Genomic DNA, 24,173 nt, shown 5'->3' on the forward strand with positions numbered 1-24,173 from the left:
TAAACATCTCTGAAGTCAGCTGTGCCCACAGAATGATGGTGTATCTTGTTTTGCGCTTTAGCTGTTAGCAGTACATAAAATAATATGTGTCTTAGCATCGGGGCATCTAATTCCCACAGTTCATGTGCTGTCTCAGACACACATTCCCCAGACATCCTCCCGCTAAGAACCCTTTTCCAGACTCACACATGAGTCATTTCACCTTGACTTTCTTTGATATTTCACATCCTCTTTCCATATGCCTAATGGCTTGTCATCCATTAGCTGTAAAGTCTTTAACAGGATGACACCTGTCAGGACTGCTCTAACTGAATCGAGTTCATTGACCCTGTGTCGTGTCAAATTATTTTTGTTATGCCTCTCATTTTGGGTTTTGAACCTATTTAGGTTACTTTTTAGGTAGCCTGGCTGCTGCTGCTGAGATCTCTCTGGTTCGATGATGCTCAAAAGAAATTGCTTTATTGTGGGGCTTTCTGAAAGCAAGGGAATTTATTGAAAATAATCAAAACACCCTTTTGTTAAACTCTTTACTAATTTACTCAATAGCTTAAGCCACATACTCAAACACACAGATGTGCCCTCACATATAGATTTATACATGTATGCATTGTACTACACACACAAATACATGTGGAGAGAGACAGAGAGGCCAATGTGGAGCCTGAGGAAAGGGGAGAGACAGAAGTGGAATCTGTTCTGTCTCTCCCCTTTCCTCAGGGGAGACAGAGTGCAAATTCCTTGGGATGGAACACCAAGGGGAAGTGGATCAGGGAACTGGACAGGGAGGATGGGCAGGACGCTGGGGCATGCTGGGTTAGGAGCCGTAGGGTACAGAATCCAGGAGACCCTAAATATCCTGCTTGCAGTTCTTCATTCTGCCCTGCTACCTGATCACCTGGGGAGGGTGGTCACCGAGTTGGCACCTTCGTGTGGGCGGGGCCTCGGCAGGGGCGGGGCTCCGCGGGGGCGGGGCTCCGCAGAGGCGGGGCCTAGGTGGGAGACCCCGGCTGCAGTCGAACTTGAGTTTCCAGCTGGAGCCATTGAGCAAGAGATAAGGAGACCTGGCTGCAGGGCATTTGAACAACCCAGAATTACCCTCCCTTGGCCCTGTCATTAGCAACAGAGATACAAATCAGGGAAGATTTTTGTGCTGCCTTGACCATTTTCTGAGTTTTGGTAAAACAGAATCATGTCAAAAATGAAAAACATAAAAATAAAACAATTGCTAGAATAGACTTTCCCCGTATTTAAAAATTAATGCTCTTGGGGAAGGAGGGTTAATAACTCCCCCTACCAAACACACACACACACACACAAATACACAATAGTTTAGAAAAACTATTCTAAACTATTGAAAATGTGTCTCTTGGGGTTGTGGGACTACAGATGATTTATTTAATTATATATTTAAGATTTTTTCCATAAACAAAATGCATTATTTCTGCAACGTAATACTTTCTAGAAGAAAAGTGTTTTTTTAAACCGAAAGAAAAAAAAAATTTTTTTAACCATTCTATTTGTGCCTTTTGCAGACTGGCTGTTAGGGGCTGCTGGTTACAGCTGTGAGGGTGTGGGCATGGTGGCCAGGCCCTGTGCGGGAGCCCAGGACTTTTTCTGGATTGTGGTCACTCCCTCGGTCTTGTCGGTCTCCGCTGCAGGCGGCCTTTGTGGTTGGCTGGTGTTCCAGTCAGTTCAACGTGCTTGTTTGGGATTTGTCCTCAGGCGTCCGAAGGCGTCCCCATGAGATTCTTCACCAAGTTGGACCAGCTCATCGAGTTTTACAAGAAGGAAAACATGGGTTTGGTGACCCACCTGCAGTATCCTGTGCCCCTGGAGGAGGAGGACACGGGAGATGAGCCAGAAGAGGAGACAGGTAGGAAAGGACGGAGGGAAAGTGCCTTGGGTCCCTGCCATCTGAGTCCCGTGTTTAAGTTCTGGGGTATTTCTCCCACTTCAAGTGCCTGTAGATTAGGTGGGTCTGGTTATCAGAGGGAGTGACACAGTGGTTAAAGACCTGTTAGGAACAAAGGCTCTGGGGTCAGACAGACCTAGGTCAAACTTCCTGCTCCCCATCTTCTTAGCTGTGTGACCTCGATGAATTACTTAACCTCTCCAAACCACAGACCTCTCTTAAAGAGACACTAAAAATCTTGTCTACCTCTCGGTGTCATCGAATGAGTCAATGTAGATCCCAGAGCCTAGTACACAGTAAACAGTCAATGTTGTTAAAATCATTGTCAAAATAATTAGCTGAATTTTGCTGGAAAGAGGAGGGAGGAAGAGATCATTGCACCAAACTGGAAGGATGAGAAAGATGTTTCATGAGAGTGTCATTAAAACAAAACAAAACAAAGGTACAGCCCCTGAAAGGTATATGAGAGTCAGTCCTGCTGCTTTAGCAGTGGAAGGACAGACACACAGGCAAGAGTCGGACAGAGAGAGGCAGTGCAGCCAGGGAGCTACCCTTCTCTTCCCTCAAATGTTCAGGTCCTAAAAGAAACCCCTGAGATACATAACTGAGACTCTTAACCGGCCAGGGCTCCCCCTAAGTCCCAGGTCCCAGGGCCTGGAACCAACAAGACCCCTAGGGGTCTCCCCACAAGGACAGACGAGACCAGAGGTGCCGAGGTCCCCGGCCTGGCTCCTCCTATGTCTGGCTGCTCCCAGCCGTCCATGGGGCGTCCTTTCCCCCACCTCTGCGGGCCTGCTTTCCATTACCTCCCTGGAGACCCACCTCGAGCAATTGCACAACGCCTCGGCGGCCTCACCATAGGGCCAACTCTGAATAGCCCCTGCTCCTGGAGGTGAGGCCCAGCCAGAGTGTGTTCAAAGGTGCTCAGGTCTGCAGGAGCTGAGGGGGACAGCTCACAGGCTGAGGCAGCTGTGTCCCTTCTCACCTCCCCCGGCCCAGAAAGAGGTGCCCTCGGCTGTGACATAGCCAGAGATGACACATCCACCGTGAGTCTGGGGCCAGGGCTATGCCCGGGACTGCGTGGTGTCACCCAGCGGTACCCAGGAGTCCAGGCTGGGCCTTGACACTGAGATGCCATCCTGCTGAAATGCCCTCTGCATTTCCTCTCACACACCACCCCATTTCTTCCCCTCTGGGCATGGTGGTCTAGAAAAAGACCCCAACACTAGAAAAAGGCCTCCCCGAAAGAACTGGAAAGAGAAGCACAATCTCACTATGGCCGGCTTCCCTTCCCCAAGCAAGGCCCTGTTGGCTTGAAGTGGAGCCTCCCCACCCCCACCCCACTTTCCCTCCCCCACCCCAGCCCTCCCCCACCCCCGCCAGTCCAGTCCAAGGTGTCAGTCCCCGGGGGAGGTCTGTGGCCAGGCCCGTGGGGGTAGCCATTCTGTGTGGGGAGAGCCTGGGACAAGGTGTCACGGGCCCCAGGAGCTCAGGACTCACCCCTGCCCCCAATCTCTGCTACGTGCAGGAAGGAAGTTTTCCCCAGTGAGTGGGCAGGAGCCCCATCTCCCAAGCCAAGTCTGGTCACTTGGGTGGAGGGAGCCCCTCCCTGTCTTCCATTGTCTCTGAGCGTCTGGAGGGATAGAGAAGGAAGGATGGAGACTGGAAAGTCCAGAGCAAAGGGGGCCTGGGTGGGAGTGTGGCTGGGGCCTGCCTGCTCCCCGCCCCACTCCTCCTGTGATGGGCACCCAGCGTCAGCTGGTCCAGGGCCCCTGCTCTGCCCCACAGCCGGCTGTCCTGCTGAGCCGCTGAGGTGGCTGATTCCACCCATCCCAGGCCTGCAGCCCATCCCGGCACGGCCACCTTATCCCAGCGGGTGTTTGCAGAGCATCTCAATGGGACTCACTCTGTGCTGGGCCCCGGGTCAGAGACCACCAAGACCTGTCCTTGGTCGGCTCCCCCAGAGTCAGCTGGCAAGAGAGCAAGGACGGAAAGGGACAGAGTAGGCATAGGCAGGTCTGTGGCTGGGCGCCTGGCCTGGACCCCACGTGACGGGAGGGCGGGGAGATCACCAACAGAGGGCGTGCGGGGGTGGAGATGCTGAGGGAGGGTGCACTCGGCCCAGACGGCTCTCCTGTTCTTGTCTTGGGTAGAAGGGGCCGTGTCTCCACCCGAGTTGCCACCCAGAAACATCATCCCTTTACCTGCGGGGACATGCGAGGCTAAGGAGGCCCCTGCTTCCACGGAGAACCCTCGAGCCGCCGAGGTTGGCCGGCCGAGCCTCTCGGAGACGTTGTTCCAGAGACTACAGACCATGGACACCAGTGGGTGAGTCTCCACCTGGTGGGCCCCACGACACCCAGGCAGCTCACCCTGTGCTTCCCTCCTGGGGGTGCCCCTTCCACCCCAGGACAGGGTGTCATGGAGCCCACTGGCCTCCCAATGGTGGGTCTCTAGTTCTCAGGGTGGCTCTGACCGAATGGGCACTGAATGGCTTTGCCCAGATGCTCCATGTCCGCCAGGCCCCAGGGCAGGAGCTGATTCTGGAATGATGGACGATTCTCTGCCGCAAATGGCATGGGCCTGCTCCAGACTCAGGGGCCTAGGCTGTGATTCCCTGGCCGGGGCCTCCCATGAACTCACATGACATCTATTCCCATCCCAAACACCTCTCCCTGATTCAGATGGTTCCAGCAGAGGAGATGCCTGCACTGCAGCCTGGACCTGCTCTGGGCCTCGTGCAAAGGTGGCCACCATCCTTGTCACCAGGAAACAGGCCAGAGCAACTGTCCATTGGTGGTGTGAACTGTGAGGTCTGCACAGCGTACTGCTCCTGTCTTTGCGGTGGAAAGTGTTATGGAAAGTGGAAAGTGTTCAGTCATGTCAGACTCTTTGTGACCCCATGGACTGTAGCCCGCCAGGCTCCTCTGTCCATGGGATTCTCCAGGCAAGGGTACTGGAGTGGGTTGCCATGCCCTCCTCCAGGGGATCTTCCTGACCCAGGGATCAAATCCAGGCCTCCTGCATTGCAGGCAGATTCTTTACCATCTGAGCCACCAGGGAAGCCTGTGTGGTGGAAGGTGTGAGATGCAGTCCTTTTACCAGCTTGTTTCACTTGCCCTGATCCAGGGTTCTCAGGATCTGGCCCCATGGGTGGCACCAGACTGGTCCATGTCAGTGAGGTCCCGCAGCTCCTTTGCCCCCTTGGCAGGCTCAGGCTGGATGATGCAAGGTGGCTGTATTGCCTGGGAAGGGTGTTGGTTATTTTGCCAATCAGAGGCCCTGACTTTAGCACAGGCCAAAGGATGGCTTCCACAGGGCACTCTCTCTGAGGGGAACTGTGTCCCCAACACCCAGTACATCACCTGCTTCGAGTCAGAGCTCCTAGATCTGTGTTCAGTGAGTGAATTAGCACACAGTCATTTCCACGTGTTAATCATTTCAAAACATTTATTTTGTTTCCTTATGAGAAAAAGTCCCCCCAAATAATATCCTATTGGCAGGGCTCATGCAACATCTCCAACTTGAAAGCTTCATTTATGACACCCAGGGCTGCTCCCCTGCCATCTGATTTGGCAAAATACAAAGGGAAGGCCTGAAGGAACGCACAAGCCGCTGGTTGCTAAGATACCTGGTTGCTATTTCCACCTTGACACATCCTCTAGTTCTTCTCCAGGCCTACCAGGCTATAGTCTCTGCACCCTCCTGGAATTCCTCGCTCTATTTACCAAGAAGCTAAATATGCTCTAAATATGTTGATTCATTATCACGATCATCCTGATATATGTGTCTGCTTAACAAATACTTATTAAAAGAGTCCATGCAGAGCCCATTGTTTTAGTTTCCTTGAGGCTCTATTTCCTGGAGGTTTTAGGTGCCAAATGCAGTGCAGTCCCTGAGGAAATAGGCAAAGATGCTCAATGGTGTCCCTGCTGCCCATCTCCTCCTGACTCTTCGTGTGTTCTCCTAGCTGTATCTCCTTATCGGTCCCTCCTCTCTAGGGACATGTCTTCTTAAGGGACTCAGGGCCCTGTAGGGCAGGACGAAGTGTTCAGCCAAGCCTCCACGCGGCTCCTGAGATGGGGCGGAGGGGCCAGCTGAGGGCCAGTGAGCCTAGGAGGTGGCCCTCTTCGATGTGTTGTTGTTAGTTGCTAAGTCCTGTTCGACTCTTTTGTGACCCTTTTGTGACGGTCCACGTGGGCTGTAGACCGTCAGGCTCCTCTGTCCTTGGGATTTCCCAGGCCAAAATACTGAAGTGGGTTGCCATTTCCTTCTCCAGGGGATCCTCCCAGCCCAGGAATCAATCTAATGTCTCCTGCATTGCAGGCAGATTCTTTACCACTGAACCAGCTAGGAAGCCCTCTTTGGTGTAACTTCTCAGTTAACAGACAGCCTTGGAACTTCCCTAAAACTTCTGCTTAGAGATGGGTGTGTGCAGGTGGAACACACAGGAGGGACCATGGGGCCTGCCCTCAGTTCTCTTCTGGGCACGAAAAACTAAGATTCTGCCTTGTGGTTGCAAGTTAATCTATGTTGCTTGTGAAATAAATACTTTTGTACACAGAGGACTGCCTTTAGATTATTCTTAATTATAAGACAAACTACACAGTCTTTTGTGCAAGCTAATTCGATCTAATCAGTTAGATCATAGTTAATACAAGGTTTGGTTTGTGGTTTAGTCACTAAGTCGTGTCCGACTCTTGTGACCCCATGGACTGTAGCCTGCCAGGCTCCTCTGTCCATGGGATTCTCCAGGCAAGAATACTGGAGTGGGTTGCCATTTCCTTCTCCAGGGGATCTTCCTGACCCAGGAATCTAACTCAGGTCTCCTGCACTGCAGGCAGATTCTTTACCAACTGGGCTATGAGGGAAGCCCGACTACTGAGTAAAATCAACTTTCTCTGATAAACAGAGTCTACATCTTTATGTCAACACTTTTTGACAAGAGTTTTAACAGACATAACTTCCTAAAGCAAATTCTGAGGATCTCAAAGTTACAAGTCAACAGGCATGAAAACTGTTAAAGTCTTAATGCTGTAGGAGAGATTTGTCCTTTTTAGTAAACCAGACTGAGGCAGAAACTGGATCAAGACTCAGAATGAGTATAGGTTAAACTTAAATATTATGAAGACTGGTATGTGAATAGTTACTAACTTAAATAAGTCAAAATGGCTAATCCACATCTTTTCAATCTTAAGAGCAACAACCTTTCATTCTTTTCAGGATCCTACAGAAAAAAAAAAAAAACCTATAACCTCTAGTCTCACCTTGATTGCATGTCAAGGCTGGAGCACAGCTATTTAAGGCTTGTATGAATTTTTTCATACATGTAAATCGACGTCCTTAAGCCCCTCCCCCACCCCACTCCATTTCCTTGGTTGTGGAATAGGAATAATAGTAATATCTGCCTCATAACATTGATTTGAGGATTAAAGGAGAAAATGAGGGCCTTCCCTGGTGCTCCAGTGGCTAAGACTATGTGCTACCAATGCAGAGGGCCCGGGTTCGATCCCTGGTCAGGGAACTAGATCCCACATACTGCACCTAAGAACCCACATGCCAAAAGTAAAGATCCCGAGTGCTGCAACTAAGACCTGGCATAGTCAGATAAATATATAAATTTTTTTTTAAAAAGGAAAATGAACATAACATGGTAAACAGAGTGACTAGTATGGTATGTTCAGGGCATACTTGCTGTGATTACAATGTTCATTATTATAGGAACAAAAATTCAATTTTTAAAAATTATCCAGAAAAAAAACCAGTACTGGGAGATGGAATGTAGAGGTGTGATGAGCCTCGGGGGTGGCCCTGGTGCAATGAGGCCTGGGCTCTGCCTCTGCTGGGCTGTCCTGTGCAAGGATGGGTCCTGACTCAGGCCCATGTGCTTCATCCAGAAGCTGAAAGGGACTGGAGCAGACTGGGAGCAGGGGTTGGAGCTGTGAAGGCCCAGCACCTAGGCTGTCACACTACCATACCCCCAGCCCCATCACTCATCACAGAGACTCCCCTCAGAGCCTCAGATGACCGGGAACCTCCTTGACACAGAGCTCCAAGTGGCCTTTGGCCATGAACTTGGGAGTTGGTCTGTGAGCTGGAGCTATTTGCCTTCTCTAGACTAGAGCATCCCTCAGCCCTTAGATTCTGTCTTTAGGAATAGGTGAAGCAGGAAAGCAAGTCCTCTGTACATTTTCAGAGCTCTTCTGTCTCCTTGTCAAAGGATAAAGATTCCTATCCCCAGCCAGTAGAGTATGGCTCCCTTCCACGTACCAGAAAAGCCTTTATGGGTGGGTTAAGAGGGAGCCTGCATATGGGCCCTTTATGCTTGTCTGACCTGTTCTCCATCCCTTCACTGAGACCCAGGGAGCCTGTCCAGGTGCAGGAAACGGTTCTCCTGTTGGTGTGTCTCAGCTGCAGGCTCTGAGAATACAGAGTTCTTCTTCTACCTGTTACTGTTGGTGTCTATGGCTAAAGGAACAGAAAAAACATGTTGTCATTTCTACTTTTTTCCCCTCAGGATTCCAGAAGAGCATCTGAAAGCCATCCAAGATTATTTAAGCACTCAGCTCTCCCTGGACTCTGATTTTGTCAAGTCGGGCTCCAGCAGTCTCCCTCACTTGAAGAAACTGACCGCGCTCCTCTGCAAAGAGCTCTATGGGTAATGGCTGTCCAGTGGGGGTGGGAGGGGGGCGGACAGCAGACCAGGAACCAGCTCATTAGGGTGATCCCCGAACTTGGCTCAGCTGTCACTTGGGATAATTGAGCAGTCGGTAGGACTTAGAAATCTGTGGTTGCTGGAGGTTTTGTTTTCATGGTATTTGAACTTGGTGGTGGCTGCGTTTAAAAAAAAAGAAAGAAAGTTAATTTGAGGCCAGTTGCCATGGGAAGGGTGGGCGGAAGTACACTGCCAGCCCTTCCACACTTGCTCAGGATGCGGGGGTTAAGGCTTTTGCTGCTTCTTGTCCTTCTTGCTGCAGCCAGCACATTTGATAAGCACATAAGGTCACCAAGGGGAGATAAATTAAAGTCAGCCCTTTAGTGTGTGGGTGGCGATGGCCCAAGATTGCAGTGGTGGCAGGTTTTTAAAGTGAGCCGATTGGCCAAAATGCCAGTGTTCTGCAAGTGAATTCACTGAAGGATCGATTGGTAAAAATTCCAATTCCTTTCCGTGTTTTAATTTCATTACCATTAAAATTAACAGGGGAGGACAGGGAAGCCTGGCATGCTGCCATCCATGGGGGTCAAAGAGTCAGACACAAATTAGCAACTGAAAAAACAAAAATTTCTTAATTATTGGGAACAAAATTAAGGCTGATATGCTATCTGAAGAACTGACCAAAAAATTACTTTAAATACTTGAAAAAATGGACAATAACATTTTAAAGCATCTGAAAGAAATTACAAAGACCCAAAACAATCCCATGGCAAATGAAAGGTCAGCATTTTGGTTGGAAAAATAGCATTTCATGGGGGTGAGGTTTTATCAGCCTCTACTTTGTGTTTTATTACATAAACATCAGTTTCAAAATTCTTTTGTCAATTTCTCTGGTGCCCTATCTATCTTCACTTAGTTAATATGCAAAAAAGAATCTTTCATCATCAGTAATCAAATTGGACCTTCCTTTTAAAAGGCTTTTAAAAGCACAGTCAGTACATTTGGTAAATTCAGCAAATAATTTCTTTGACAAATTGAGCACTCATCAAATTGCCCAGTCAGGTTTCAGTTCAATGAATTGGCTTTCAACTAATGCAGTTTCAGCCTTTGGACCCAGAGCCATCATTTTTGTAGATTTCCACGGAAAGCTATTTCTCCATATGATGCTGTTGTTATAAATTGTTTATTACTAGGAAACACACACACACACATGGCACTTCCTTTTTAAGAAGCACGATTTCATGATGGCTGGTAGCAAGCTTGTATTTCTGCTCCAGTGGAGATCCTGTCCTTTGCTGCTTCCTTGTCCAGGAGGAGCTGTACCTTTCAGTGTCTCCATAAGCTTCATGTAGCCATTCAGCACCTTTGCCCAACACTGCTGTGCTCCCTGGGCTTTCCTAGAATCTAGGTCACCTCACCTTTGTGGTGCCAGCAGCTTCCTGAACTCGGCTAGCTCTCTAGGTTTCCACTCCTTTATTTACTGGAGAGTTAACTTTGAGTTAGAAGCAGAGACACTGTGATGTTCTAAATCCTGTACCTCCATTTGTTTGTCTTCGCTTCATGAGCAAAGTGATAGTCAGGCTTGGAGATGCAATTAGGGATGGAATTTTAGAAAATCTGAGGAACCAGGTGGCACTATGGTGAGAATCCATCTGCCAATGCAGGAGACACAAGAGATGCAGGTTCAATCCCTGATTGGAGAATATCCCCTGGAGGAAGAAATAGCAACCCATTCCAGTATTCTTGCCTGGGAAATCCCATGGACAGAGGAGTCTGGAGGGCTTCCGTCCATGCGGTCGCAAAGAGTCAGACACGACTGAGCGACTAAACAACAACCCGTGTGCTATCTGGCAACACTGGCAGGAACCACATCACCAGGCCTCCCAAGGCCAGGTGGAGATTTTCAGCATGGTGCTGTAATCTGAGTCAGGGCTTTGGAGACTGGATCTTAGTAGGCAGACCGAAAGCAGCAGACAGCTGGGAGCTGCTGTGATGTAAGGCTGGCCCACAAGAAAGGAAGTCAGAGGAGGCAGGGATTTGCTTTGCATTCTGCCGAGTCCTGGGTTTGGACAGTGCCTGGCATACAGGAACAGCTGATAGATATTAGTTAAATGACCTAATGGTTGGGAAAATGTGGGCGCTGAGAGCTGGTGTGCTCTGGGCGGGAGTGGATTGGTGGAGCTGGCAGATGGATGTAGGGTCAGGGGAAGGCCAATCAAGGGTCATCCCTAGATTTTTGGTGCAAGAAGCTGAGTGGTGGGTGATGCGGTTACTCAGATGGGGAAAGTCAAGGAGGAAAGGGTTGAGGAGGATCATCTTTGTCTGAACTGCCATTGGCTTGAGGCGCTGTTAGACATCAATCAATCAAGGACTTAGTTCTAGAAGTTAGATCCCAGGAGACCTCAGGGGTAAGGGTATATACATCTGGGAGTCATCGGCATGCAGTGGGCACTTGAAGCTGGGAAACACCTGGGGTAGGTCCTCACAGCGGGGAGTGCACGCGGAGGGGAAGAGGGCAGGGGCAGATACTGAGGTGGGTGGAGGAGAAGGACCTGGAACCAGGGGTTGAGGATGGAGCCTCAGGTAGCAGGTCTGTCTGCTCAGACCACCCGGCCCAACACAGACACCGGGGTGAGGATGGGAAGGTCACAGAGAACTAAGGAGCGAGAAACAGTGCAAGAGCCTCCCCCACAAAAATGTCATTGCGATGCCATTGCCTGCAACTGAAAGAGCCTCCGCAACACAAAGGCCCTAGGGAGATTCGTAACTCTAAGTTAGATCATCTGGAACCAGACAGAAACTTCTGCAGAGAAAGAGAGCAAAAAGTTAAGTCTCCAGAGTCTGGAAATGCTTGATAACTCCTGAAATGGAGAAACAAGAAGAATCATAAGTAGGATTTTAAAATAACAGGTCAAAGTGTGGGAGAGGGTGTTTTATCAGTTAAGTAAGGATTTTAATAAAGAAACCAACCAACCAGACAAAAATACCTCATCATCATTATAACTGCTTCTTTGGAGGCCATAAAATAAATCCACAGTTCTCAAAGCAAATTTATAAAACAAATCACAAAACAGAGCAGTGTCAGGGAAGCATATACAGACACACACACACACACACACACACACACACACACACACATATATAACAAGGGAGGACTAGATAAGCCCCTGCAAAGAATGTGTGGTTAAAAAAACAATAGTCTTTGGAAAGAGGGCATAGGGATTCAACTTATAGCTGGTAGGGCAGGCTCTCTAAGAAGCAGGGAAAAAATGATGCTTATCTGATAACTAAATATATTTTTAAAAAAAAGTTTTCAGGCTTATAAAGGAGCTAAATCCAGGTATTGAGAAGCCTTATAATGATCCAGTCACAGAACAACCAAACAGGAGTACTGTAACCTCTTTTTACAATCTTCTAAGCCACTAGCAATGGCACCCCACTCCAGTACTCTTGCCTGGAAAATCCCATGGACGGAGGAGCCTGGTGGGCTGCAGTCCATGGGGTCTCGAAGAGTCGGACATGGCTGAGTGACTTCACTTTCACTTTTCACTTTCATGCACTGGAGGAGGAAATGGCAACCCACTCCAGTGTTCTTGCCTGGAGAATCCCAGGGACCGGGGAGCCTGGTGGGCTGCCGTCTATGGGATCGAACAGAGTCGGACACGACTGAAGCGACTTAGCAGCAGCAGCAGCAGCAAGCCACTAGCAAAGATGAATTCAGAAAGTAATTACGAATAGCACCATTACTTTTCAAAATTACGATACTTAATATTTTTCAAACTCTTTGATGACATGATAAAAATGCTGAAGCAGCATCTCCAAGAAGACTACTGATTTCTCCTTGGGATTAACTCAACATAGATATCCTTCAAAAGCCTAAGGAGTCTTCGCCGATTTAAAAAAATTGGTAAAAATGTACTAATCACATGCCTTCCCTTCAAAAAGTTTCCAAGAATTTTTTTTCCAGAAATGTTAGTGTGCTGGTGATCCTAAAAATAAGAACCCAGCAGCCTACTGAGCAGCTGGATATGAATACACCCAAAACAGAAGTGTCCATTCTGTGTTCCCAGAACACAGAATGATGATGAAAATAGAGATAACAAAACTAGCCACAACCATCTGGGTGCTTTTAGACCATCTCCTAAATCACAGTTGAATTAAGGAAGGCACTTCATGCAATGATAGCCTGCCTGGCAGAGGTTTGGGAACCCAGAGGAATCAAGCCTCTGTATATCAGAAAGTTCTGATATACAGAGAAGCTCTGTATATCAGAAAGTTCTGATATACAGAGAAGCTCTGTATATCAGAAAGTTCTGATGTACAGAGTGTTTGCAGCCAAAACACTACTTGGAGGAAAAGCCAAAGATTTAAATGCTCTGTTACAGAAACGGGGTGGGGGTAGAATGATAAGTGAAACACACAAACTTAATCCAGGCTCTAGTCTCCTGAAGGCATCATGGGCCACATCCTGATTGCATAGATACTGCCACAGTCAAGCAAAGTACTGGAAACAGTAATCTGTTCAATATTTGTCAGTAAAGATTGAATGTGTGCCAACTATGAGCCAGGGCTTCCCAGGCGGCGCTAGTGGTAAAGAACTCACCTGCCAATGCAGGAGACATAGAGACTTGGATTCGATTCCTGGGTTGGTAAGATCCCCTGGAGGAGAGCATGGCAACCTACTCCAGTGTTCATGCTTGGAGAATCCCATGGACAGAGGAGCCTGGCGGGCTACGGTCGATAGGGTCGCAAAGAGTCAGATCCCACCGAATTGACACACGCTACCAAGAGCCAGATACTGTTCCAAGGGCTAGAGATACAGTAGTGAACCAAACGAGGTCTTTAAGAAATCTCTGTTAAGTGAATGAATAGTAACAACAAGTGGAAAGTAAAAGAACAAGGAGGAAATAATTTAAAAAAATAATAAATTAAGAAAAAAGTCAAGGACATTTTTAAAATTAGAAATGTAGGAGATTTAATAATTTGCATTAAAGATTTACAAGTCATAAAGAATACAATAACATAGCTGCAAATCTTCAAATTATAATTAAATGTAATAAATATTTAATGTGAAATATGAAACATAAAAATTACTGTGCATGCTCTACTTTGAACTTTAAACAAGGAATAATAACCATAATTTATAAATTATTCGGGAATGACAAAAATCACCTAATTCAATATTCAAGAAAAGTAGAATTCCAAACCAGAAACCTAATCAAGATAATAGCCTAAAATAATAAACTATATCCAGTTTCACTTATTAATGTAAGTATATAACATGTCAGTAATATTCTAGCAAATATAATTTAGTGGTATGAAAAATGTAGGCTTTATCTAAGAAATCATTCCAAAAGCGAATCAAAATAAAACATTGTAATTTAGCAGTAGGTTCAGTTCAGTTCAGTCGCTCAGTCGTGTCCAACTCTTTGCGACCCCATGAATCGCAGCACCCCAGGCCTCCCTGTCCATCACCAACTTCCGGAGTTCACCCAAACTCATGTGCATCGAGTCAGTGATGCCATCCAGCCATCTCATCCTCTGTCGTCCCCTTCTCCTCCTGCCCCCAATCCCTCCCAGCATCAGGGTCTTTTCCAATGAGTCAACTCTTCGCATGAGGTGGCCAAAGTATTGGAGTTTCAGCCTCAGCATCAGTCCTTCCAATGCAGTAGGTTAAAAATAAAGAAATCATTTGCATAGGTGTCCTAATAGACCTGATAAAAGTAATTTCTAATTTTTAAAAATCACTTTTTAAAAAGGAATAGAGGGATACTTCCTTAACAATGCAATATGTGTCAAATATAAAACCAATTACACTTGACAGGCAAACATTAAAAAGGTTCCATTAAACATTTTAACAAAAGAAAAAGAAACTGCATGAGAAATTTTTGCTAAAGCAAAAAGAAGCAAAAAATTGGAGAAGAAAAAATTAAGAAAACAACGAAGGATCAGAACACTCTTTCTGAGTCTGCAGATCTGGACTGAGAGAACGTTGGATGTTCTAGCTGGAAACTGAATGGGAATCTTGGGGAAACTGACCATCTCTCTGAGACCAAGGGGGCTTCCCTGGTAGCTCAGCTGGTAAAGAATCCGCCTGCAATGCAGGAGACCTGGGTTTGATCCCTGGGTTGGGAAGATCCCCTGGAGAAGGGAAAGGCTGCCCACTCCAGTATTCTGGCCTGGAGGATTCCATGGACTGTATAGTCCTTGGGGTCGCAAAGAATCAGACACGACTGAGTGACTTTCACTTTCAGAGACCAAGGTGGGCCCAATCTTTACTCCTCATCTTCCCTTGAGCTGGTGACCTGAAACTGAGTCTCAGAGACCCTGCTGATGGTAACTTCCTTGGACAAATCCTTTCTGTATTGTAATGTCAGTGCTCAAGTCTTTCAACTCAAGTCCTTCTGTGTCATTGGTCATTCTGACCCTAACCAACATCTCCAGACACATCTGAAAGCCAGATTTCTCAAAATTTTACCCAATACAGAGAAATACAGAGAGTATTTGGAAATACAGAGAATAACAGCATTATTCTCAGAAAATTCTAAAGATTCAGTTTGTGTATATGTACTTGCGTGTTTTTAAAATGCCATTTTTAAAAAGGAGAACAGTGAGGGAGATCTGTTTGATGTTAAAACACGTTCCGAATTAGTGCTTTAGAATTTTTTTTTGGCCTAGAATTCTTTAATGAAGTGATAGTTTAAAGGGAATACCATCATGTGAACTGAGCAGCTCTGGTGGAGGTGGGATAGAAACCAAGAACCCTGTCTGCCCAGCTCTTCCCCCTTTTTCCCTGGGCCAGTTACCTGCCCCCACCCCGTCCTTGGCTCCCAGAGGAGTCCCCAGGATGACCGATCAAAGTCAGTAGACTGCAACACCATCCTTGCAACAGAGAGATGTGTCAGCGTGTGAACATGGCATTGTCTAGTACATGAGGAGCTCCAGAGTTTTTGTTGAATGAGTGGTACAGATTCTGGCAAGAAATTCTATCATATTTGAGATGAGCTTGTGCAAGGAACTAGTTCAAAAGAACTGTGGAAAAAAAAGAGCAAGTGCAGTTGAGTGACAATGAATAGCAATACGGAAAAAGGTGAACTTATTTCCACCACGTATTTTTTTAAAAATTTCATATGAAGTAAGGAATTAAAGAGATATGACAACAACCCTCCAAAACCTTGTTTATAACATAGCTTTTAAAAGAGTGAGAAACTGATTTAAATGAGCAACTAATTACTCACAAGTAAATACCAATGACAAATTTTTAACTAAGGTAAGCCAAAAAATTTCCAAAGAAAAGATGAAAAATAGAGCAATAAAAAGCTATAAAGCATTTTATAATAAAATCTAGCCTACCTAGGATGAAAACAACAGAATGGGGGGGGGGAAACCCACAACACATAGATTAAATAAAAATCAAGGCAATAAGTAGTTTATGCCAATGTATAAAAATAGCAACAAAATTCCAAAAATAGCAACAAAATTCCCACCAGAAGACCGACAATGGACATGAAATTTCTAGGGAGAGAAATACAGTAAAAACCAACCACACAGAAAAACACTTAGACATTAGAAGTTGAAGATATGCAAATCAATCCATCAGTATTGAAATGCACTGTTATGTCCACTGAAAGAGAGAGAGTAGAGAACTACAGAATTCAGATAGCACAGATGATGAGCAGGCTGGAATAGTGCCCAAAGCCACCATCACTCAAGGGCTTAGCAATATTGATCAAGAGCCATCATCTCTGGTTGCCTTGAAACTGTAATTGAAAATAAGTAAAGAAGAAAGAGCTAGGACATGGAAGCACCCTGGGTGTTCATCGACAGATGAAGGGATAAAGAAGTTTTGGTACATATACACAGTGGACTATTACTCAGCCACAAAAAGGAACCCCTTTGACTCAGGTCTAATAAGGTGGATAAACCCAGAGCCTATTGTACAGAGTGAAGTAAGTCAGAAAGAGAAAGACAAACATGAACACATGTGTATGGAATCTGGAAAGCTGGTACTGACGAACCTATCTGCGGGGCAGCAGTGGAGATGCAGACATGAGGAAGAGACTTGTGGGCACAGTGAGGGAAGGAGGCGGGGGGCGGAAGGAGAGAGCAGCAGGGAAACATACGTCACTGCATGTAAAATTAGATAGCCCGTGGAAATTCGCTGTGTGACACAGGGAGCTCAAATCCAGGGCTCTGTGACAACCTAGAGGGGTGGGATGGGGTGGGAGGTGGGAGGGAGGTTCAGGAGGGAGGGGACACACACATACTGATGCCTAGTCCATGTTGATATGTAGCAGAAACCAACACAATATTGTAAAGCAATTATCCTCCAATTAAAAAGAATTTTTTAAGTTGAAAAATAAAGCGATATGAACAAAGCTGTTCACAGCAGCCTTTACTTATAGTTACCAAAATCTCAAAATAACCCAAATATCTAGCAATTGATTTTGGCACATTTACTTGATAGAATATTTGGAAGCCACTAAGAATGTTAAATGTATAAAAAACATGAACAGTTTTTGATGAAATAACAGATGAAAAATAGAACTCAAAATTGTCTGCTCACCCCGTCCAAAGCAATGGGAAAATAGAAGATGAGATGGGAACAGAGAATCAATCAAGTCTTGGTATTGTCAGCGAGTCAGACAATGACAGACCTCCCTGGGGCGTCCACCTCAGCTGCTAGGAGGGGATTTGAACCAGAAAGCACAGACTGCCCCCACCAGAAGCCCCTGGGGCACAAAATTAAAATGCAGATTCCAGACCAAATCAGGTTGGGGCCCAGACATTTGTATTTTTAACACTCAGAGAGGGTGTGATTCTTATAAACACTCAAGTTGGGGACCATGGATTACTGAATTATTTCTAAGTCGTTTTGGGTTGCTCGATTCAGAGTTTCTACAGGCTTACGCAGCTGAGTGTGTCTAAACAGAGGTGAATCAGATTTCTGCATCACGGCTCCAGTGCGGGACTGGTGGGGGACAGGCAGGAGTGGGGGGGCTCTGGCAGGCCTGGATCTTTGCCTGGGCTTGCCCTTCTGCGAAGGATCTCTGCCTCTGCCAGAGTGGGTGTGGGCACCCCGCGTGTCCAGCTGGAGCCCGTGCGCGATGCTGGGCTGGTCCTCACTAACGCTTGCCCTTCACCCTGTCCCCCGCCCCCAGCGAAGTCATCCGGGCCCTCCCTACCCTGGAATCTCTGCAGAGGCTGTTTGACCAGCAGCTCTCCCCCGGCCTGCGTCCACGGCCTCAGGTAAAGACGTTGGGAGCTGATGAAACAGGTGTGGGAGGGGCCTGGGGGGGTAGTTGGGGGGAGGTGGGGAGAATAGGAAATCCATGTCCCAGGGACTTTGCTGGAACCCCACCTCTAGGGCGAAGGAACTTCAGGATCCTGCCCCTCAGTCAGGTTTATGCCTCCCGCCCCCGCTGAATTTTGATTTGAGGAACTGCCAGCAAAACTCCTTATTAGTGTTGAATAAAGGAGACAAGGCAGCTCCTTTTCTCATCAGAAACTGACAAAAACTGGAGGTGCCTAATGGTTTGGTCCCGCCTCTTACCCCAGGAAGAGCAGGTGAAGGTGGGCCCCCTGAGACACACAGACATACACACACACACACACACTGGGAGCCAAGACCTGCCAAGTTGCCTGTGTCACAGAAAGTGTCCCCAGCAAAGCTAAAAACAGAATTAACATGTTTAAAAGGCAAACCCTACCACCCATGATTAAGTAAAAGCAACCAAAATTTTTAAATGGGGAGAGGATTTTAAAAGGCTGTTTTACTGAAGAGGGACTGGGAATTGCCAGGATACCCTTGAAGAGATGTTAGTAACACCTCATTAGTAGCCAAAAATGAGCTGCAAAGCTCTGCTTGCCTCTCCGATGGGCAAATTTGATTGGTGAAGTCAGGACTTGGCTCCAACACAGAGGTCAGGACTCATGGGTTCATCGCTCACAGTTGTGAGTGCAGATGGGTTTTTGAAATGCAGTTTAGCCATTTGCATGAAAATGTTAAATGCTCAGCATCTTGCAAGCAAGCCAGTTACCTGTAGGCAGCTGCCTTAGGGTCTACACATTTGCACAGTTGGCAAAGGTGTTTATTGTAGCTTTGTCTCTAAAAGCAAGAAGTAGGATGCAGAATTCTGAACTAAGGTGGATGCATGGATGTAGAAAGATCTTCAAGGTATACTGTCGGGTGGAAAAAGCAAACTAGGGTGTAAGTCTACACATGGAAACTGTACCAGGCGTGTTTATCCCCAAAAAGCTCCTCTGGTCACCACAAGGAGGGAATGGAATGGAGTCGAAGCGACCTGGGTCACGTTTGCCCAGATGGTTTTTTGGAGTTTTTTTTTTTACTGAGAAAATGTTTTTGTATTCTGTTTGTACAACTTAAAAATTCATCAGGGGAAAAAAAAGGCAAGCAAAATGTACCTCAAGTGAAGGATGTGCTCGTTTCCGGGAAAGTAAAAGCGAATCTTGACAAAACAGGAGCCCTACCAGACACTAAAATTTAAATAGTTTGACTATAACAACACACACCCAAACCTTTGAAGTCAATTAGAAGAGGGAGAAGCTTCCAGATAATCTGAGAGCAGTCATGCCCCAGCGTGCTGCCCTGCGTGTCACGGCCACCGCGTTTGCATTCGGTGGCAGGTTGGAGTGGCGACAGGATGGGGGTGACGTCAGGATGTAGAGAAAGGGTTCTGGTTGCCACCCTCCTGTCTGAGACCCTGACTTGAAAAACCAGAGACTGTGTTGATGCCTTCAGAAATTTCACAAATGGAAAAGGGAGTTCGGAGGCCGCCCGGGGTATAGGAAAGAACCCTGAGCTGTACATCAGAAACATCCAAGTTCAATAGATGACTATGCCCCCACCTTCGCTTTCCTCATCTGTGAAATGGGCATAGTTCTATCTGCCACTGCAGGGTTATGTGAGGGAGTAAGTGAAACTGCCTGGGTGGCACATCTGGAGGTGGCAGCCTCTTACCAGCACAAGGCCCTTTCCCTTAGGTCGGCGAGACAGGATGGGGACCCCTGCATGGAGGGTATCTGAGAAACTGCTGGGAGGTGCAAAGTGCAGCATTAGCAAAATGTGAGGTTTGGGGAGAGCCCTGGGTCTGCCCTACGTGAGAATGGAGAGTTGCTAACCTTGGAGCCCACATCTTCTGAAGTTCAGCTGAAAAGCACAGTGAAATAATGGGTCAGCTTCTGTAAAGCCACAGGTGGCACTCAGATCAGTTTGCCCACATTGAGGCTGAGTTGTGAATTTTGACCTCAGCCTCAACGCTAGTGACATTTGGAGCTGGAGCATTTTCTGTCATGGGGGACTGTTCTGTACAGTGTAGCATGTTAACACTTCCTGGCCTCTGCCCACTAGATATCCTTAGCATCCCCCAGTTTTGACAACCCCAAAATGTTCCAGGCCTTATCAGATGTCCCCAGAGGTCAAGAGCTCCACCAGTTGAGACCCAGTGACCCAAATCTCAGGTCAACACCAACAGTGTGACTTTGGACAACTGACTCACCACTCTGACTCAGTGTCCCCATCTGAAAACCAAGGACTGGAAGAGTCAATAGATGAGAAGTGTAGATGAGCGCATATATCTTAAACATGCCAGGCAGAGCATGCCCACCATCTCACGGTCATGTGCATTCAGTTCAGTTCAGTCACTCAGTTGTGTCCAGCTCTTTGCGACCTCATGAACCGCAGCACACCAAGCTTCCCTGTCCATCACCAACTCCTGGAGCTTGCTCAAACTCATGTCCATCGAGTCAGTGATGCTATTCAACCATCTCATCCTGTCGTCCCCTTCTCCTCCTGCCTTCAATCTTTCCCAGCATCAGGGTCTTTTCCAATGAGTCGGCTCTTTGCATCAGGTGTCCAAAGTATTGGAGTTTCAGCTTCAATATCAGTCCCTCCAATGAATATTCAGGACTGATTTCCTTTAGGATGGGCTGGTTGGATCTCCTTGCAGATCAAGGGACTCTCAAGAGTTTCCTCCAACACCACAGTTCAAAAGCATCAATTCTGTGGCGCTCAGCTTTCTTTATAGTCCAACTCTCACATCCATACATGACTACTGGAAAAACCATAGCTTTGACTAGACAGACCTTTGTTGGCAAAGTAATGTCTCTGCTTGTTAATATGTTGTCTAGGATGGTCATAGCTTTTCTTCCAAGGAGCAAGCGTCTTTTAATTTCATGGCTGCAGTCACCATCTGCAGTGATTTTGGAGCCCCCCAAAATAGGGTCTATCACTGTTTCCATTGTTTCCCCATCTATTTGCCATGAAGTGATGGGACCGGATGTCATGATCTTAGTTTTCTGAATGTAGAGCCTTAAGCCAACTTTTTCACTGTCCTCTTTTACTTTCATCAAGAGGCTCTTTAGTTCTATTTCTGCCATAAGGGTGGTGTCATCTGCATATCTGAGATTATTGATATTTCTCCCGGCAATCTTGATTCCAGCTTGTGCTTCATCTAGCCCAGCACTTCACATGATGCACTCTGCATGTAAGTTAAATAAGCAGGGTGACAATATACACCCTTGATGTACTCCTTTCCCGATTTGGAACCAGTCAGTTGTTCCATGTCAAGTTCTAACTGTTGCTTCTTGACCTGCATACAGATTTCTCAAGAGGCAGGTCAGGTGGTCAGGTATTCCCATCTCTTGAAGAATTTTTCAGTTTGTTGTGATCCACACAGTCAAAGGCTTTGGCATAGTCAATAAAGCAGAAGTAGATGTTTTTCTGGAATGCTCTTGCTTTTTCAATGATCCAGTGGATGTTGGCAATTTGATCTCTGGTTCCCCTGCCTTTTCTAAATCCAGCTTGAACATCTGGAAGTTCACAGTTCACATACTGTTGTGCATTCTTCTACCTAACAAGGTTGTACAGGCAAAACTCCAGCTTTCTTTAATACCTTTTGTTCCAAGAACTGACTCCACTTTATTGGTAGCTTTATTTTCACTTTGTACATCTTTGCCCCAAAAGACACAGATTGCAAGAGATAATGGGAAAGATACCATCTTACCACCAGGTGACGACAAGGGTGAAGATCCAGAGTGTCTGGCGGAGGAGGAGGGGGCTTGAATCTGCTTATCTTCTTGATTCTTTTTGAGAAAAACAAGAGATCTCCCTAAAACAAGGGATCCTGTACTGTCCCACCTACTCTCCTGCTCCATCCTTACCTGCATCTCAGCTCCACTCCAGCAAGCCCTTCCCTTGATCAATAATCACTGTAGACTGATGGGGAGCTTTATCAAGGAGCAAGGGCCAAACCAAAAAGAATTACAGAAAGTTTTGACAAATATTGACTGCCGTGATGATGGTGGTGATGGTTGTGGTGGGGGGTGGCTATAGTGGCCGCGCTGCTGATGGTTAGAAATGATGGCGATCAGTGATGGCAGAAGGAATGCACTGAAGTCGCTGGTGGGGGACTTCCCTGGTAGTCAGTGGCTAAGACTCTGCAGTGCTATTCCCAATGTCAATCCCTGGTCAGGGAACTAGGTCCCGCCTGCCGCAACTAAGCGTTCTCATGCTGCCACTAAAATATCCCGCGGGCTGCAACTAAAGATCCCACGTACCGCAAATAATACCTGGTGCAGCCAAATAAATAAATAACAATAGTTTTTAAAGATACAGTGGTCAATGGAAAAAAGTGAAAGTGTTAGTTGCTCAGTCGTGTCTGATTCTTTGTGACCCTAGGGACTATAACCCTCCAGGCTCCTCTGTCCATGGGATTCTCTGGGCAAGAATATGGGAGTGGGTAGCCATTCCCCTCTCCAGGGGAAATTGAGGTCAGAGTCTGTGTGACCTGGCTGACTTGTTGGGGGGTGGGTGGTGGTAGTGGGGCAGCACCTAGTTGGTGATCACCCTCATTCTACCCTGCTTAGTGTTTGGAATAGTCCAGTCTGGTTTTCTCATCCTTCTGGAGGGTGGGGATGGTGTCCTTTCAGCTCTATACCTCCAGCACCTTGGCACCCTGTCTGGCACAGAATCGAGGCTTTGTAAAGATTTCTTCTGTGAATAAATGCTCGAGACTGTGGACTTGGTGCCAGGAAGACATGGTTTCACGTCCTGCTGTGCCTTTACTAGCTGTGTGACTTCGGACATGTAACGTCAGCTCTCTGAGCCTCACACACGCATTGAACAACTTCACTGAGCATCTTCTCTGGCCAAGCCCCCAGGTCGCAGCGCTGGACACACTTCTCCTGGCCCCAGTCCTCACGGAGGTTACGTGCTAGCAGGAGAAACAGACCACAGACAGATAATCAATATGATGGAGATCTAGCAGAGACGTCTGGCGCGGGTGGTCAGGGAAGACCTCTTTGTGACTCTGAGACCTGAATGGCAAGGAAGTGGCCTCCCCTGGTGACATTTATGTTTCTAGGATTCCTCAGGAAGTGTGGTTCCGGGCCATGGGCAGATCAGAAGGTTGGAGGGGTGTGGCTGGGGCTCAGGAGGTGGTCACACCAAGTCCTGAAGTGTTTAGACCATTGTTTTCTCCTGGTGGCGGGTGAGGGGGTTTGGAGCAGGGCCTGGCTGTGTTTTGGAAGCCCAGCAGAGGTGCCAGTAGATGCAGTACACGTAGGAGGGTGGAAATGCTGTGATCCAGGACAGACCTTGAGTTTTGTTTCTGTAACCGAGTAGAGGCGGTGAGAAGCCCTGGGAGAGCAGCAGATTTCGAGGGAACAGAAAAGGAAGGCATGCTTTTAGGTCATGATAATTCTGAGATGACTGTACATATCATATCCCTGATTTCCTTACCTGCAAAGAGGGACGGTAATCCTGCTTGTGGGGTTGTTGGTGGGGAAATCAGGATGAAGCCTAAAATTGGAACCTAAAAATAATTTCAGGGTAATCCTGTTTTTGTTTCCTGGTTCAACTCATTTTGGTGAAAGGTACCAAATGATTGCTGCCTCTTTAACAAAAACACGCAGGCTCATCTGACAGTACCTGCTTCAGCAAGGATGTACAATCCAGCCATTTGGGAACACGTTTGGCATGACCTCGTAACCTCTGACCCCAGAATTTCCTCCCCTAGCCTGTCCCTCAGCCCAGAGATGCTCTGGAAGTGTGTTTTTAGGCTCAGCCTGACGCCTCTCACAGCTGGCCCTGAGCAGCCCATCCTTACCTGCTCTTTTTCTCGCATCCCAGGTACCTGGTGAGGCCAGTCCCATCAACATGGTGGCCAAGCTCAGCCAACTGACAAGTCTCCTGTCCTCTATTGAAGATAAGGTGTGTGTTGGGGGGAGTCCTGCCGCTTCCCTGGGCTTCTCTGTGGTCCCCTCTTCCCTCGGAGAATGCCCAGGTGTCCCTGTGACCCTGTCCCAGCCCGAGCTGACTTCTCATCGCCTCCCAACCTGAAGCCTCGTGCGTTTCCGCCCACAGGTCAAGGCCTTGCTGCATGAGGGTCCGGAGTCTCCCCACCGGCGATCACTCATCCCACCAGTCACCTTTGAGGTTCGTGTCCATGGACTTGTGCTCCACGGGGTTTGTCCGGCCTTCTGGTCCCAGTGGAAGGAGGGCTCTGGGCTCAGCAGGAAGCCCGATGGCTGACTGAGATTGGAAGTCAGGAGAACCGACTCCCTGGAAAGATGAAGAAATGTTAG

At 47.3% G+C, this 24,173-nt stretch overlaps 1 protein-coding gene across 1 annotated transcript in view; it reads left to right on the forward strand.

Moving 5' to 3' along the window:
* The window catches only part of INPP5D (inositol polyphosphate-5-phosphatase D), a 137,753-nt gene that overhangs the window by 56,135 nt on the left and 57,445 nt on the right, over positions 1-24,173 (forward strand). Inside the window, exons 3-8 of the mRNA XM_027537946.1 lie at positions 1,723-1,873; positions 4,066-4,240; positions 8,430-8,570; positions 17,729-17,816; positions 23,719-23,799; positions 23,953-24,024. Of these exons, the coding sequence (XP_027393747.1) occupies positions 1,723-1,873; positions 4,066-4,240; positions 8,430-8,570; positions 17,729-17,816; positions 23,719-23,799; positions 23,953-24,024 (708 nt within the window). The remainder of the gene's footprint in view (positions 1-1,722; positions 1,874-4,065; positions 4,241-8,429; positions 8,571-17,728; positions 17,817-23,718; positions 23,800-23,952; positions 24,025-24,173) is intronic.

The sequence above is a fragment of the Bos indicus x Bos taurus genome, chromosome 3 (genome assembly GCF_003369695.1).
Source record: "Bos indicus x Bos taurus breed Angus x Brahman F1 hybrid chromosome 3, Bos_hybrid_MaternalHap_v2.0, whole genome shotgun sequence".
NCBI lineage: Eukaryota > Metazoa > Chordata > Mammalia > Artiodactyla > Bovidae > Bos > Bos indicus x Bos taurus.